The 17,955-nt window shown below is 44.9% G+C and overlaps 1 protein-coding gene and 1 pseudogene across 1 annotated transcript in view; both read left to right on the plus strand.

The window, feature by feature from the left end:
- LOC115154628 (GRB10-interacting GYF protein 1-like) overlaps window positions 1-12,670 on the plus strand; it is a 20,020-nt pseudogene extending 7,350 nt beyond the window's left edge.
- A 2,623-nt stretch (window positions 12,671-15,293) lies between these two features.
- LOC115154631 (ephrin-B3) overlaps window positions 15,294-17,955 on the plus strand; it is a 42,450-nt gene continuing 39,788 nt past the window's right edge. The window contains exon 1 of the mRNA XM_029701071.1: window positions 15,294-16,345. Within this exon, the coding sequence (XP_029556931.1) occupies window positions 16,197-16,345 (149 nt within the window). The 5' untranslated portion in view covers window positions 15,294-16,196. The remainder of the gene's footprint in view (window positions 16,346-17,955) is intronic.

Consider the following 17,955-nt stretch of genomic DNA (forward strand, 5'->3'; position numbering starts at 1 on the left):
CCTCCCCCATTACTCCCCGTCTTTCACGTACTCTCCTCCCCCATTACTCCCCGTCTTTCACGTCTCTCCTCCCCATTACTCCCCGTCTTTCACGCTCTCCTCCCCATTACTCCCCGTCTTTCACGTCTCTCCTCCCCCATTACTCCCCGTCTTCACGTCTCTCCTCCCCCATTACTCCCCGTCTTCACGTCTCTCCTCCCCCATTACTCCCCGTCTTCACGTCTCTCCTCCCCCATTACTCCCCGTCTTTCACGTCTCTCCTCCCCCATTACTCCCCGTCTTTCACGTCTCTCCTCCCCCATTACTCCCCGTCTTTCACGTCTCTCCTCCCCCATTACTCCCCGTCTTTCACGTCTCTCCTCCCCCATTACTCCCCGTCTTTCACGTCTCTCCTCCCCCATTACTCCCCGTCTTTCACGTCTCTCCTCCCCCATTACTCCCCGTCTTTCACGTCTCTCCTCCCCATTACTCCCCGTCTTTCACGTCTCTCCTCCCTCCTTTCTTCCTCATTTACTCAACACCAGCCAACACACTGCATTCTTTCCTTCCACATTTTCTCCTTCCCCATTCTTGTTTTCAGAGTGAGTGCATGATCTGTCATTTTAAATTTTAGAATGTAAAGAAAATAAATCCATTTTGTTTTCAACTTGTATATAGCGAAGTTAAATAATAGGATGCCTCCACTTCTCCTTGAGAAATGCCTCACTCGGGATGTTTTTGCAACTTGGACTTCTCCTCAACCCTCCTCCAATCATCCCTCCTCCAATCATTCAATAGAACTCTACAAACATAAATTCTTGCTATGTTGCCAACAACTCGACATATCCAGATTGTACTAAAAGCTAATCCTCACCCGTGGTGTATTGTGTACTGTATTTTCATTTTGCTCCTGCTTGTTGCCCTTAGTTGTCTAGGGGAAGATAATGGGCGATGCATATCCAACCTAAACTTGAGGTGAAGATAAATGGATATGCTCATACACATGGCCCAGTACTATTATGTCAGTAATAATGATTGCATTTGAAGTGTTACTGATGCATGGATTGTACTTATGCTGATTTCTTGTCCCCAGGCTCCGTGCACTATCCAGAGGGGGGAGTGTGACGACCCCCCCTCCTTCTCCAGCCATGCCAAAGTCCAAGCTGGCTGATTACCGCTATGGCCGCGAGGAGATGCTAGCACTTTATATCAAAGATGACAAGGTGAGCTTATGTACAGTAATGTGTGATTCACTCTTTCAATGAAGATTCCAATACAGGTGTTTATATTAAAGATTGCTGGCTGGCTATGACTAATGGATATGAAGTAGTGCTGCGACGATGCCAGTATTCCGATATTTTTTTCCCATGGCAAAAAGGACAACACGAAGCAGACAACTCTTTGGTCTTTTAAAAATCTGCTCTATGCAAAATATTGTGTGCTTAAACTTGGAAAATATGCCTCTGGATGACCATGTTTGTTTCCCACAATAGGGCTGCTTTCTTGACGTTAAGTCCGCTTCGTGTTTTGTTTCCTTGCCACGATACTAACGAGTATCACGATACTGGTATCGTCCCAGCCCTAGTATGAAGTAAAGCAAACTGTGTTGTCAGCCCCCAGAGGACATGCAGGATAAGGAGTTTGCTGCTATCATGCAGGATGAGCCTGTGCAGCCTTTGGCCCTGGAGCCTCTAACTGAGGAGGAGCAGGTGAGACTGCAGGAGATATAGGAGCTGTTAGTGAGTCAGAGGTTCACCGCTTTGATGCACTGAAGCATTTGGCCAGGATCAACTCTCTCAAATCTCAGCTCTTAGATGCTACTTCTACCCACAATGTGCTGATCAGATCCTGCTTCACTGTAGGTTGACAAAACGCCATTCAGCGTTAATGTCATCGACCCTCCTGCCTTTTGTCCTGCAGAGAAACTTCTCCATGTCTGTGAACAGTGTGGCTGTGCTGAGGCTGATGGGAAAGGGAGGCGGGTCTGCCCCTGTAGGCGTGGCTAGGGGCCGTGGAGGATGCAACAGAGGTAGAGGTCAGTCACCACCTGAAGTGATCAGGACGGTGCAACTCTACAAATAGAAATGTATTCACTAACCAGCAGATCAGACCCGCTAGCTTACAGCTGCACTAGGGTTGGACAGGCTTCTTGTCTAGATTAAAACACTGTGGTGCCGGTGTGAGATATGGCTCGGAAAACACACTTCGATCCAGGGATGAGAAATGCATTGTACTCTGAATTGTCCCATTAACCTCTACGGGATTGGTGCCCCTAAACCGGGACGGTTGTAACTAACGTGCGCTAATGTGACTAGAATGTTGTATGCAACAGCCAATTTTCCGGGACATAGACATGTCTTTTATGTGGGCAGAAAGCTTAAATTCTTCTTAATCCAACTGCAGTGTCCAGTTAACAGTAGCTATTACAGTGAAAAAATACCATGCTTTTGTTTGAGGAGAGTCCACAACACAACTTATCAAGGCGACTTGTTTGATGCATTTACCTCTGAAGGTAAATAATGTACTTCAATAATCTTGCTCTGATTTGTCATCCAGAGGGTCCCAGAGATAAAATGTATCAGTTTTGTTTGATAAAATATATTTTTATGTTCAAATGTTGGAACTGGGGTCTACAGTTTGACCCCACTGCTGTCTCTGGCTCCACATCCACCCCGCCCAGCCATCTAGATGTGTATAAGCTAATGATCCATCATGTATGACATTCCTGGGAGTGTGTAAACTTAATGTTTTATTACCATAGCGTTTTGTATGTTCTCTATACTTATGTACTTGAAAATGTATCAATTGACAAATTCGGCACATTTGGGACAACTCCTGGCAGACTTGGTACAAAATATTGTGTAGTAATGTAATCTGGTTCAGTCTGAAACTTTGCACACGCACTGCTGTCGTCTCCTGGCCAAAATCTAAATTACACCTCTTGCATTTCAATGATAATTTAAAAAAAAATAGGCATGTTTTTTGTTTTGTATTATATTTGACCACATCTGTGTTATATTCTCCTACATTAATTTCACATTGCCACAAACGTCAGTGTTTCCTTTCAAATGCTATCAAGAATATGCATGTCCTTGCAACAGGCAGTTAGATTTGGGTATGTAATTTTAGGCGAAAATTGAAAAGGGAACGAATCTCGTACACCGAGATTGAACGACTGCTTGATTATTTGGAAAATTGCCCTTTTTCGTTCTAATACTTGGTAGCAGAAGCCACAGCAGTCATTTTGGAAATGGCAGTGTCAGCCAATCATCTCCTTTGTTGTTCAATGCGACATGGCATTCCATAATGGCTGCTGTGGCTACTGCTGACTAGCATGAGGATGAAAAGGGCAGTTTATTTAACTAGCAGTCGTTCAATCTCCTCAGTGTAACAGTTGGGATAATGGGACAACTTGGAGTACAGCGCAATTCTCATTCTTGGATTGAGATACATTTTCTGCGCCATATCTCACGCCGGCTCTGCGGTTTCTTTATCTACACAGGAACCCTGTCTGACCCTAGTGGAGCTGTAAGCAAGCAGGTCAGATCTGCTGGCTATGTATTCTCCTGCTGAATGTGGATTTATGTGTTTGGGTAGGGAGAGGGAGAGGTGAAGGTGCATTCTACCAAAGAGCTCCTGGATGTCCTGAGGAAGGAGAGGTGGGCTTCGGTCGTGGCCGAGAAATGCTCCGCAGCCAAAGCTGGGATGACCGGTAGGCTCACTGTCCATGTTGGTTTCATTGTCCTAAACTACACTGCCCTCACCCCCAGATGGTTATCATTCAATCATATTGATGGTTATTGTGTATGTTTAGTTTTCCATATTCTACACTGAAGGTCTTAAACTATCCCGTTAACTGGTCTTTCCTTCTGTCAGAGCTGAGAGGCCAAGGTTTGAGAAGCCAATCAGATGTGCTGAAGTAGTGCGTCCAGGGTTTGAAGAGGCGGGGTCTCTGGGCAGGAAGGACTCCTGGCGTGCCGACAGCGACAACTGGCGTACCCTCCGAGAGGAGGAGGAAGAGGCAGCCGCAGCAACAGGAGGAGAGCAGCCAGCCTGGAGAGTTGCAGGATCCCGCCGTGATGGTACATACACGCATATAACCACTCATACACCCTCTACCCAGAATGCATTTGTGCATGTTTCCCCATGTCTGATGGAGACTCCCTCAACAACACAGATGGAGGTCCTCGTTCTGCAGGCTGGCGTGATCGTGGCGGCCGGAGGAAGTTTGAGTTTGACTTCCGTGATGGTGAGGGCCCCCGCAGGGAATCCGACAGGGACGGCCTTCCTGAGTGGTGCACTGACGAGGAGGATGGAGAGATGGGAACCTTTGACTCCTCTGGGGCCTTCATGTGCATCAAGGTGCGTGTGTCTGTTGGCCTGCTGTCATATCCGTCTGTGTTTGTCAGTGTGTGTATTTGAATGTTATTTGTAAGTCTATTCTGAGCCTCTCGTGCTTGTCCAAGCAGAAAGACTGTAAGGACACCATCACTGAAGAGGATCTGGAGTTTGAAGCTCTGGAGGAAGATGAGGAGAATGATCAGGGAGGCAAGGACAACTATGATGACAGAGGTGAGACTGGATGCTTTCCCTGGCTTTAGTAAAACAATTAACAGAAGACATTTTATGCACTTATAGAAGACCTTCTCCCTCTATTCCTTTCATCTAGATGAATGTGAAGCAGCAGGTGAGAGAGAAGATAAGTACAAGACTCCTTCTCCTCCTGCCATCTCTGGCTCTCCACCCTCAGACCCTCTTCCTGCCCCCTGCGCCACACAGGCACCCATCTCCCATCCCTCCAAAACGAACCATGTGCCCGCTGAAGGTAAATATTGAATTATTGATGTTGTGAAGCATCTTCACTGTGTTGTGTGTTCATCAGTTGGTATCTGCTTCAGAAGATGTTTCACCTGCAGTAGTGGCCCCATTACAGTAGTACATGTCTCATCCTCTACCCCTGTTCTCTCTGGTCTCACAGGTTGCCCACTTCCAGGGAGTGGTGCACAGCTCAGCCCAGACCCCCCCTCCACCACCACCTCCAGCCTGATGCCTCCTCCCTCCAGATCTCTCCTCCCCTCAACAGGGGGAGAAGCGGAGGAGGACGAGGGCATGAAGCACCTGCAACAGGTACGAGGCGGGTTGCATTACCCTGTAAATTTGATTTGACGTTCAATACCGGATCTATTGTAAGTCTTAGGGTTACGCTTGTATACTGGGGGAAATGTGTGACGTAGATGTTCATATTTGTTTTCTCCCTTGTAGGAGGCTGAAAAGATGGTGGCCTCACTGCAGGACACGTCCCTTGAGGAGGAGTGTTTCACTCAAGCACTACAGGAGAGCCACACAGTCACCTCTCACACACACCCAGCCCCACACTCACACACGCACGCCGCTGGACACACACACACTCACTCGACCCATAGGGACTGTGCCCTGCCCCTCTCCCATGAGGCAGCCATGAAGTGGTTCTATAAGGACCCCCAGGGAGAGATCCAAGGTAGACATGTGCATTTTTAGATATATACGTGCGCGCGCACACACACTTTCAGTGATTTATTTTTTACATTTATAAACATATCACTACTTGTTGCTTATATCTTACAGATACTTTATCACATTGTCATCTTGGTTTGTCATAACCATGTCTTCCCTCCCCCGGTCCAGGTCCCTTCTCCACGGTGGAGATGTGTGAGTGGTTCCAGGCCGGCTACTTCACCATGACCCTGCTAGTAAAGAGGGGTTGTGATGAGGGCTTCCAACCCCTTGGTGACGTCATCAAAATGTGGGGCCGCGTGCCCTTCTCCCCCGGCCCCTCTCCCCCGCCCCTCCTGGTGAGACAGCCCCCACCATCTCGGGGGTCCTCTGTGAGTCAACGAGCACACGTCTGTCTGGGTGTTTCTTGTTTCTGTTCACTTATTTTCTGTGAGGAATTTATAGCAGGGTACCTCAGTGTCCTAGGCAAAATCTACTGAAGAGCTCCTGTAGCTGTAACATGTCTATCAGAGCAGATAATCAGTAGCATATTGGTGTGCTTGGGTGTTGTCTGGAGCTGTGGTACGGTCAGTATGGTAACCCTGTAGGTCATGTTATTCTCTAGGCCAATATGGACCAGGAGCTGCTGAAGAAACATTTGGAGCAGGCAGCCACTGCAGCTCTATACCATCAACTACAGATGAGGTTCCAGCACATGAACAGGTAGAGAGAGACACACACACACACACACACACAATGTATGTGAGTGTACTAATGTGTGTATTTGCAGGAGTGGAGATTCTAGCATGATGCCCTCGATGAACAGGTCCATGTCAGTACCTGATAATGGGTCCATGTGGGACATGCATACCCCGGCCTCCCAGCAGTCAGGTACTGAAGAGGAACACGATGCATCTTCCCTGCTTCACATACACCTTTATATAAGCACACTTTATACAGATGCGGTCAAATATATATTGGCACCCACGCGTGATTTGCTTTTTCCTCTAGAATAAGTTTGAATTGAAAACTTTTTGTGTTCAAGCATATTTGATTTACAAATGCATAGGACAACAACAAAAAACCTAAACTCGCATGTAGATTTTTAACTGAGTGGCCTGGGTAAAATGTTAACTTATAATTAATTTTGTTGGAGGCAAGTGTAGTTTATTCTACTTGGAGTAATTTGCAAGTGCCTACATGGTAAAAAATAGCCATTCAACCAGTTTTGAAGAGAATATTCTGCTGTGAACTCACTCAATATTTCATATCCACCCACACTGATGCACCTCAGCAAAACATATTTTTATTCACACAGATGTCCTTGTACATATTGTCATTGTATGGCAGTAATGTGTTTGTGGCCCTTTCTAGGTGGTGAGGCCAACCTATGGGACTTAACCATGAGTCATTCCACTCAGGGGCTATCTCTGGAGCAGATACAGAAGGTACCGTCTTCGTTTCGTTTTCTCGGTCTCCCTGTCTCTCTCTGTCTGACTCTCTCTCTCTCTCTGTCTGACTCTCTCTATCTCTCTATCTCTCTATCTCTGCTGTACCGCAGCTCCAGGACCGGCGTGAGGCTGAACTCCGGGCCAAGCGAGAGGAGGAGGAGCGGAAGCGGCAGGTCGAGAAGAGGAGGCAGCAGGAGGAACAGAAGAGGCGTGAGGAGGAGGAGCTGTACAGGCGTAAGCAGCAGTGTCGGCAGCAGCAGGAGCTGATCATGAAGCTGCTGCAGCAGACCCAGCCCGGGGCCCCAGGGTGTGTCTCTGGGTCAGGGTGGAGCGGCTCCCAGGCCTCAGCCCTCTCCAAACAAGGCAAGAGCCTCGGCCTGCTGGAGCTGGAGACCGAGAGGCTGCTCAAACAGCAGGCCCAGCACCAGAGGGCCCAGCATCAGAGAGACAGGGTGAGGAGAGACACACAACCTCAAAGTACAGCCCATGTAAACGGACTGTCCTGTCAAGTCTATTCCATTTCAAAGCAGGGATTAATTGACACAAGTAGTAGTTTCCGAGAAGTAATGTGTAATCTGAGGATATTTATTACAATGCCCATATGAATAAATTACATTTTATTTCCGTGTCAAATCGCCCGTTGGCAAACCCATGGGATTAATTGACACACAAACAACATAACAATAATTCACTGTGATCATTCAGTCATAATTCTTGTGGTGTTCTCTGCAGTGCGAACAGTAGTGACCGATGTTCCTCTGTTCTCTCTCCCCCAGCATGGAGGCTTGTCTATGGGCCAGTGGGGTGAGGGGTCTGTGAGCATGTGGTCTGGTGGGGGCATGGAGCCCAAAGGCAGCTCTGGAGGGATGGGTGTCTGGGAGGAGGCTGTGAAGAACCAAAACAGCCTCCGCAATATGGGCATGAAGAACAGCCACAGCAGCCCATCTCTCAGGTACTCCTCCCTGTTTGCACGCTCACGCTGTGTGCAAATAAACCTCTGTTTAAAGCCGCGCATTAACATTTTGTGTGCATGTAAACTGTTTGAAGGCCTGCATTTCTGTATGTGTGTAATGGTCGTTTCCGTGTCCCCCTGCAGTGAGCAGTACATGCTGAGGAAGAAGCGTACAGAGGAGGAGGACAAGCTGCTGAATCTGCTGCAGGGCATGAAGCCCCAGGATGGCTTCACCACCTGGTGTGAACAGATGCTACACGCACTCAACACCTCCGCTAACAACTCCTCCTCCTCACTGGACGGTAACGAACGCACTGCTTTCCTACATCCCTGGATCTGTCAAATATGTCATCACTGACCTTCACACCTACACAAACATCTCCTTAGTTGCCCGACTCTAGCACTTGGCCATTCTCTTTCCCCCTGGGGTTAAGTGTAAATGTCTGTTGTCATCCTCTCCTCTGAGCAGTGGCAACCATCGTGGCCTACCTGAAGGAGGTGGAGTCTCCCTACGAGGTCCATGACTTTATCCGCTCCTACCTGGGCGACACCGTGGAAGCCAAAGAGTTCGCCAAGCAGTTCCTGGAGCGCCGAGCCAAACAGAAAGCCAACCACCAGAGACAACAGCAGCAACAGCAGGTGTGTGTTGTATGTATTCTGAACAAAAATATAAAGGCAACATGTAAAGTGTTGGTTTCATGAGCTGAAATAAAAGATCCCAAAAATGTTCCTTATACACACAAAGCTTCTTTCGCTCAAATGTTTTGCATAAATGTGTTTACATCCCTGTTAGTAAGCATTTTTCCTTTGCCAAGATAATCCACCTGCCACCTATGTGGCATATCAAGAAGCTGATCAAACAGCATGATCATTACACAGGTGCACCTTGTGCAGGGGACAATAAAAGCCCACTCTAAAATGTGCAGTTTTGTCACACAACACAATGCCAGAGATGTCTCAAGTTTTGAGGGAGCGTGCAATTGGCATGCTGACTGCAGGAATGTCCACCAGAGCTGTGGCCAGAGAATTTAATGTTAATTTCTCTACCATAAGCCACCTTTGGCAGTATATCCAACCGGCCTCACAACCACTGACCATGTGTAACCATGCCAGCCCAGGACCTCCACATCCGGATTCATCACCTGCAGGATCATCTGAGACAGCCACCCAGACAGCTGATGAAACTGTGGGTTTGCGCATGCAAAGAATTTCTGCACAGACTGTCAGAAACCGTCTCAAGGAAGCTCATCTGCGTGCTCGTCATCCTCACCAGTGTCTTGACCTGACTGCAGTTCGGTGTCGTAACTGACTCCAGTGGACAAATGCTCACCTACGATGACCATTGGCATGCTGGAGCAGTGTGTGCTTCACAGATGAATCCCGGTTTCAACTGTACAAGGCAGATGGCGTCGTGTGGGCGAACAGTTTGCTGATGTGAACATTGTAAACGGAGTGCCCCATGGTGGGGTTATGGTATGGGCCAGCATAAGCTATGGACAACGAAAACAATTGCCTTTTATCAATGGAAATTTGAATGCAGAGATACTGTGACGAGATCTTGAGGCCCATTGTCGTGCCATTCATCCGCCGCCTTCACCTCATCTTTCAGCATGTTAATGCACGGCCCAATGTTGCAAGGATCTGAACACAATTCCTGGAAGCTGAAAATGTCTCAATTCTTCCATGGCCTGCATATACTCACCAGACTTGTCACCCATTGAGCATGTTTGGGATGCTCTGGATCGCCGTGTACATCGGCGTGTTCCAGTTTCTGACAATATCTAGCAACTTTGCACAGTCATTGAGGAATGGGACAACAGTCCACAGGCCACAATCAACAGCCTGATCAACTATGCGAAGATGTTGTGCTGCATGAGGCAAATGGTGGTCACTCCAGACACTTACGCACACACACACACACACACACACACACACACACACACACACACACACAAGCATACATATATTTGTGTTATGTATGTATCTGACCAACAGATGCATATGTTTATTCCCTATCATGTGAAATCCATAGATTAGGGCCTAATTCATTTCAATTGACTGATTTTCCATTTGACCTGTAAATTGTTGCATTTTTATTGTGTGTGTGTGTGTGAATGCGTAGAAGACCTTATCAGTAACCACCATCCCTTTCCCTCACCAGCTATCAAAAGAAGTTTCAGGGCTGGCCATGAACAACTTTCCTATCCAGGTAGGCTCCGTCCAGTTAGGAACCCTCCTCAGTTCATGACCATTTGGTCATCAACATGCATTTGTTTTGTTGATGTAATCACATCTATACTCTTCTCATGCTATATACCACTTATTTGAATGAGCAAACCCCTATTACGATGTTCCCCTCCCTATGTAGTCCATGTTCCAGGCAGCCCAGATGGGAAAGGGAGGAATGTATGACAGCCAGGCTGCAAAAATGAAGAAACCGACCATGACGCTTCACTCTGACCCTAGCATCTTAGGTATTCAGACACTCAGTCAATAATAATAATAATAATAATAATAATAATAATAATAATAATAATAATAATAATAATAATAATACACACAGTACATTTATTAAATGTCTCTTAGCACAGTAAAAAATCAACTGTATATGGAGTTGAAGTATTGTGTATTTGTGTGTGTATACCGGTAACCTGGGAGAGGGTAACTTTCCAACGGAAAAGTAGTAGATTCCGTATTAGTTGTGGATCTAGAGATGAACTGTGGTGTTTTGTCCTGCAGGATATTCATTCCTGGGCGCCGGGGACAGGATGAACCAGGGCGAGATGGAAACAGTGGAGGATTATTGATCCACAGCATCTACCTGAATCCACCTGAGGCCTTACATCTGGATTAAAACACTGACTCTCACACACACACATTCACCTACACCACACTGACACACACACACACACACACACACACACACACACACACACACACACTCACCTACACCCACACAGACAATGACGAATGTGCACTGCTGAGCTACTTTGCCCCCTCATAGATGAGGACCTGGTAAAGTAGTGTTTTCTTTCTCATCTCTGTGGGGTGTGGTGGGGGGGGGTGCAGAGGAGTACCCTCCTGCACTTCTTACAGTTAAGCACCTTAAACTACACTAATGCACTTTATCACGGGGTTTCAATATTTGAAATGATGTTTTGCCAGTTTGTTTTCTTGTTTTTAGGATGCAAAATGTGCATATTGTGTCTACAATATGAATACACACATGTGGATGTGTGTGTGCAAACATACCTAAGCAAGGAACTGGAGGTTACATCTCCAATAATAATGTGGGGTGATGAGGATTTATTTTGGAAAGTATATTCTTTTTTTTAAAGTTTTTATATAAAATGTAAAGCTATAACAAATTGCATTTTATTAAGAAAAAAACTTGAAGGTTTGCACTTAGAAAAACAAACAAAACTAGTTGTAGATAAGTAGTGGAAGAAAATGTTTCTTTGAATGCTTGTTGGTTTGTGTGGTAGACTTAAAGCCTGCACAATTTTTATTGCTTACAGAGATGCATAAAAAGGCCATGTTTTTACTTTGTTCCATGAAACTTTTTTACTTTGAAGAATGTATGCAATGTGTTCCCATGTCAGATGTATATGAGTGATTGGTAGCCAATGAATGTGTATGTTCTTTTGTACATGGATTCTCTAAGGGAGAGTGGAGAGGGCTCTTTTTCAACCAATCTTTCACCAGCTCCTCATCCCCTAAATGACTTCATGAAGGTCTTTTGCTTTGGTGTCCAGTTACCTGACTGGCCGTTTGTGTTTTGTCATTGGTGCATTGCTGCGCTCATTCTCCTTCATGGTGAGTCACGACGGTCCATGGGCTCTGATTCGCTGATACAACTGTGAAAACAGATCTTATGATTCAAGGCAGATTTCCGAGGTGTATTTTACTGCCGTTAAGTCACTCTCTCTCGTTTAAAGAACCATGAAAAGTTCTGTTTAATCATTCTCTTCCTTGTGGTTATGAGAGTTGGTAAGACCAGAGAAGTCCCTTGCATTTTCCAAGGGGATCTATTGCCTTTAATGTCAGTGTTGAGGTCTTGCTTTCCTGCTTCCAGGCAGATTTGCAGACGATTGCCACTGCGTATGTTAACCCTAGTATTGATAGCTAGAGTCATGTCTTTTTGTTGCTTTTTGAATAGAATGTCAGTTTTTCAACAAAGTGAAAGTATTTGGACTTGATATGGAGCACTTTTGAGGCTGCTACACTATTGTATTTTTATATTGTTGTTTTAGGTTTTTTTTTGCCTCTATGGTAATTATTTTTTTACTTTACTTTTTTTCTGGGGGTGGAAATGAATGTATTCCAAAAACTGAAATGTATAACAGTGCATTGAAATGAAGCCAGACTTTAAACAAATATTTTGGAGCTAATGAGTAGAGTTGTGCTGATCAAGTATTAGAATCCCTGAAGATGAGCACTGTAAATGAAACCGAGGGGGACACGGCTGAACACTGCCTTCTCTTACTGCTCTCTGAGAAACACATCCTAATAAGATGAAGACATCTGTCCACCGCCATGTCGTCCTCGATACGACACACACACGAGGAACTGGCATGGAAAATGTAGCAGTTGTGTTTTTTATAGAGAAATTGGTCTCCTTTTATCTTTGAATGTCTGGGTTGCTACTATTCATGAACGATCTCTTGCTTTTCCTCATTGCCTAAATCTTGTGAAAATGGAGTTTTTGAAGATGTGGGCAGAGGAATGATCGGTACGTCATCAGCAAACTGAAACGATCTTCGCTTTAACCGGTCTGGATTATATTTTTAATGAAAAAAGAAAGGCCAAAAAAAAAGGAGAGGATAATATTTTGGGGGGGGCTGTGATAATGTAATATGTGGCTAATTTGATGCCATGGGTTGGAGTGAGATGGAGAGAACCTGAGATGGACAGAGGGGTCAAAAATAGCACTCCTTTCGCCCTCTCTCCTTGTACCTCCAACAGAGACTTGTTCATCAGGCTGGCGTCCTTGCCCTAGCTTTTTATTTTTTATTTTTACCCCCCCCCCTTTACAAAATGCTGTGCTACGTGTCTCATGGGGTTTGGCAAGCTGGGACCATGTAACTGGTCCCAGCCTAAAGACAATTATTGAATGTTCTAGAAAATAAACTACTATAATGGAGAGAACATATTTTTTTAACACAGGCCTACAATTGAATCCATTGAAATCCAAAACTACTGGACAATGGACTCATTGGTAAGGGTGGGGTCAGTTGTGAAGCTTGTTCATCTTGTGCTTTTGTTGGGTCTAGTTGAACATTTATCAAATCACAGAACCCAGTGTTGGGAGATGGACATGTTTGTTGACTGCGTATGATGCCCCGTCTCCTTGTATTTACTCTCTTACTGGACAGTATTCCTCAAGGATTGCCTTTCCCTGGACATTCTCCACAAGAAAAGACGACATTGAGGACGACCTTGACACAGAAGACCAGATTCTTCGGTGTACCAGAACGATACTGCGCTGACCACCAGAGATTCACAGAAGGCAAGTTAACAATGTGACCATCTGTTTTTAGAAAGGTGCTCACTGGGGAAAATGTATTTTCTTTGTTACAGATGTACTTTTTGTCAACTTTCTAGGTTACTATCTACCTGAAGTCCCACATAGGACAGGTAGCGACATGGGGAACTACATAAATTATTTGACTAGAGATCCTATTTAATAGGTTTGCTGTACCAATTGTGGTGATATGTATTCAGTGGAGAATTGAGTAATTAATTGGTTCTTCAGGATATGTGGCCATTTTAATGAGTTTGGACATCTAGATATGTCTGGACAGCCCCTCTGTTCCTCATGCTATACCCAGGGGTTCTGGGATGTAATATTAGTTTATGAATCTATTATGATTGGGGTGATAGTGTTTAATCATCCTCGTCTTAATATTGTTGTTTCTGCAGGATGCCTCATGGACACCACCACCTCATTACTCTGTCCATGTAGCGGCCTCTCTGCTGGACGACTGTCTGAGGTGTATTGGCGGCTGAGGCCTGTGGGCTCTCATACTGTTGAACTGGACCACAGCTGGACATGGGATGGTCTCAGAGGGGAGCAGACAGTAGAGGAGAGAAACCAGCTTTGTCCCAGTCCTGGACTGAGGGTGAGATGGAACCCAGCTGACTAAGGTCTCAACCAGGAGTTAACACACCTTGTGAACATGGACTCTCAAAATGACTGAACATATACAACTATGCTCATGGCCTGTTACATTCATACACACACGCGCACATCTGGTTGGCAAGTTTCAACTCCTGGATGTAAATAGTGAACGATTAATTCCTCTACTCATTTTTTGTTTGGTTATTTGAACCTTTATTTGGTTTTACTTGCCTTAAATGTACAGAATGAAATTGTCCATGTGTGATGTCCCCTCCCCCACCATCCCTAAGTAATGGGCTTTACCTGGTGAAGTGTATCCAATGATTGCTGGCGTTGGTTTGGGACATTTGCCCTTCTAACAGAGCAGTACAATTGCAGTAATGGGGATTTAATGTGAGTGCTGTAAAAAGAAAAATATTATCCAAAGCTATTAGAGGAATGTCTGTCATGCTAAATTGGTTAATTCGTTTTGGGGGAAATGTTCTGGTTTTGAGGCTTTCTACTCGACCACAGCAGAATTTGAGATGGAGGGGGGGGGGGCAGGCATTGTGTATATAGTTTTCCTTTTTAATAGACGTGTTACAGAATAAATAAACTGTGTGGAATGCAATATGATTGTGTTGTCATAATTTCGCAATTACATATTGTTTTAAAGGGAAGACCGACTAACAGGACGTCCTTTCTCGACGATTCCACAAGTTGAATTGCCACTGTTCGTCGACGCTCAGCTGGTGATCTACTGCGCACGTCCGACGTTCTTGGTGGTCGGTCTTACATGTTACCAAAGACTGTACAATATGTGATATTACACTGCCTGCTGTTTTACATGTTGCCACGTGGTGGCATGGTAGGTTCAGTTTTGTTGTCCTATACTCTGCACTTTACTCCGCTCTCTTTTCTGCTTTCCCAATCATGAAACTACTGGAAATGAGTCGCTGAATTGTTCTATTATAAATTAATACCATCTGTTACGGAATAACGGGTGGGGGAGCTACAAGCGTGTTACTGCACATCGGGCATTTCTTAACCAACATTTGACACGGCATCTGCCACAATATTTGGGGCAAAATATGTTGGTTATAGGCTAAGATGCCCTTTCACTATGTTCCTTGGCCACTGTCGGCATTAGACAATCCGAAGTCTACCTGTCGCTGCTATAATGGCGAAAGGAGGATATATATGATGTGGGAAGTTGTTCCGATTCGCGTGTTACACTGATTAGAGGGCATTTTCCATTTAGGTATGTCATCAGTTTGAGTGGTGATAATGGTAAGGGGTCTCCCAGAGCTACACTGGGACACAAGTAGTCTTGCATAGCATGTGCTACTGCACTCCATCCCCATACCTAGATACTCTATCAGTGTGCAGCATAGTACGAGGTTGAGAGAGAGGATGCAACGAACATAAAGCAGTATTGTGAACAGAAGAGACCTCTCGGGAAACTGGCTTTGATCAAAACGAGTTAATCGAGGTGCAATACTCAGTGACTGCCTGTCCTTTTTGAAGTTTGACCGAAGAAGTTTGACCTGTTTTAATTTTTATTATTATTTTTTTATGCCAAAATAGCGGAAAGGATAAAGGACGGATAGAATGGGCATTTCTTTGTGCGCTAAGACGCAGAAGGAATAACAATGGAGAAAGCGGTAAAAGCCTTAATGCGTTAAGCATTCAAGAGAATAGCGAATAGGCGATGATAAACTTGGGTCAGCGAATGTTTTCTTATACAACATTGGACTAGGCTGTATGAGTCAGGGACATTTGAGCAAGAAAACCAGTGCATCTGCGTGGCAAGGTAGGCAATGGCACTTCGCCAATGAAGATTAACGCCAGCTATCCAAAATTACGCTTCCAAAGTGGTAGAAGGCGTTTACTCCGATATTCGCGACATTCAACGCATTTGCATTTGTCTGGAGAGGTGACATTTAGGAGAGAGGATGGACATGGGCTTTGTCATGCAAAAATGTCCATAATTGCTGGACACGTTTCAAACCAGAAAGCTACATATTGCCGCTAATGCACTTTAAACTCAAGAGGTTGACACATTGTATCTCCTCACACATTCCAACTACTCTGAATGTTGTCTGATTTTTGGGACGTTTTTTCTTATGCGGTTTCCGAAGTCTCACCATAGCTGTGCGCTTCCAGGGATTTAGTGAACTTCGTTCGCAGTCTCCAAGCGATTCTTTGTCTGAATCGATTCCCCGTCACTTTTTGGGGAAAAATGGCAGGAGAGAGCAGAGGAAAAGGGATGGCTTTGGCGTTTTGGGACGGCTGTAATGGCTTGGGATTTATTTTGATCTTTCTTGTGGATCTACTGGGAATAGCTGCAGGTAACATGGAACCTATTTACTGGAATACGTTGAACAAGAGGTACGTGGTTAAACGCTGTCATATAGACTTGTTTAGATGTATTTATAAGTCGTCGTCGTCTACCCCCCCCCCCCCCAAAAAAAATACGTCTGATAATGACTGACTGAATACATGTCACTCGTGTACACGGTGTCTTTACAGGCTGTCAACGCGAAGAACTGTGCGTTATTTAGGTGACATTGCAGTCCGGCAGAGTGGCCTTTGGAGAAAGATATTGAACGCAACAATACAACTACCAACTCATGGGGAACATGCGCACCTTGGGGACACCGATTATTTTGTAAGCTTCGATTTCAGGTCGCTAATGACATGAGTTCACTCAATAACCAACTCTACACTAGCCTAAACTACTTGTTGCTGGTGGAGGTGAATAGTATTGGTGGGGAGACTGACTTCATTGGAGAGGATTACATTCGAGGAAGACGGGAGTCTCCAGGCACATAATGTCCAGCGAAGTCAAACACGGGTTCTATTCAATAGAGATGGGTGTCCTGCAGGGTTGGGCTTAATTTAGAATATAATTTAAAATATATCAAATTCCAATTCGATTCTTGAATTTGAATTGAAATTAGTAAACGGGATAAAGAATTCGAATTTGAATAAAGGAAATATAATTACATTCAAATGTCACTTCAAGGCCTAGTCTATACAAATATAAACATGTTGTACATAAAACATGCATATAAAATATGAAATGTTATTATATTTCATTAATCACTTAGATTTGTATTATATATATCATATTTACCAGAATGCGTTAGTTCAACCCTCAAGTTGACCTCGTGACTTTCAAAAAGAAGCCAAACAAATGAAATTGTGCTGGAAATATAATGGTCTATTCTAAGCAATAAGTTAAAAGATCATATGAACATTGTTTCCAGAGAAAAGTGATACACTATGTGACCAAAAGTATGTGGACACCTGCTCGTTAAACATCTCATCCCAAAATCGTGGGCATTAATATGGAGTTGGTCCCCCCTTTGCTGCTATAACAGCCTCCACTCTTCTGAGAAAGCTTTCCACTAGATGTTGGAACATTGCTGCGGGGACTTTCCTCCAATCAGCCATGAGCATTAGTGAGGTCGGGCACTGATGTTGGGCGATTAGGCCTGGCTCGCAGTCAGCGTTCCAATTCATCCCAAAGGTTTTCAGATGGGGTTGAGGTCAGGGCTCTGTGCAGGCCAGTCAAGTTCTTTCACACCGATCTTTACAAACTATTTCTTTATGGACCTTGCTTTCTTCATGGGGGCATTGTCATGCTGAAATAGGAAAGGGCCTTCCCTAAATTGTTGCCACAAAGTTGGAAACACAGAATCGTCTAGAATGGCATTGTACGCTGTAGCATTACGATTTCCCTTCACTGCAACTAATAGGCTTAGTCCGAACCATGAAAAACAGCCCCAGACCATTATTCCTCCTTCACCAAACCTTACAGTTGGCACTATGCATTCGGGCAGGTAGTATTCTCCTGGCATCCACGAAACCCAGAGTCGTATATCAGACTGCCAGACGGTGAAGCGTGATTCATCACTCCAGAGAACGCGTTTCCACTGCTCCAGAGTCCAATTGCAGTGAGCTTTACACCACTCCAGCCGACGCTTGGCATTGCG

The sequence above is a fragment of the Salmo trutta genome, chromosome 19 (genome assembly GCF_901001165.1).
Source record: "Salmo trutta chromosome 19, fSalTru1.1, whole genome shotgun sequence".
Taxonomy (NCBI): Eukaryota; Metazoa; Chordata; class Actinopteri; order Salmoniformes; family Salmonidae; genus Salmo; species Salmo trutta.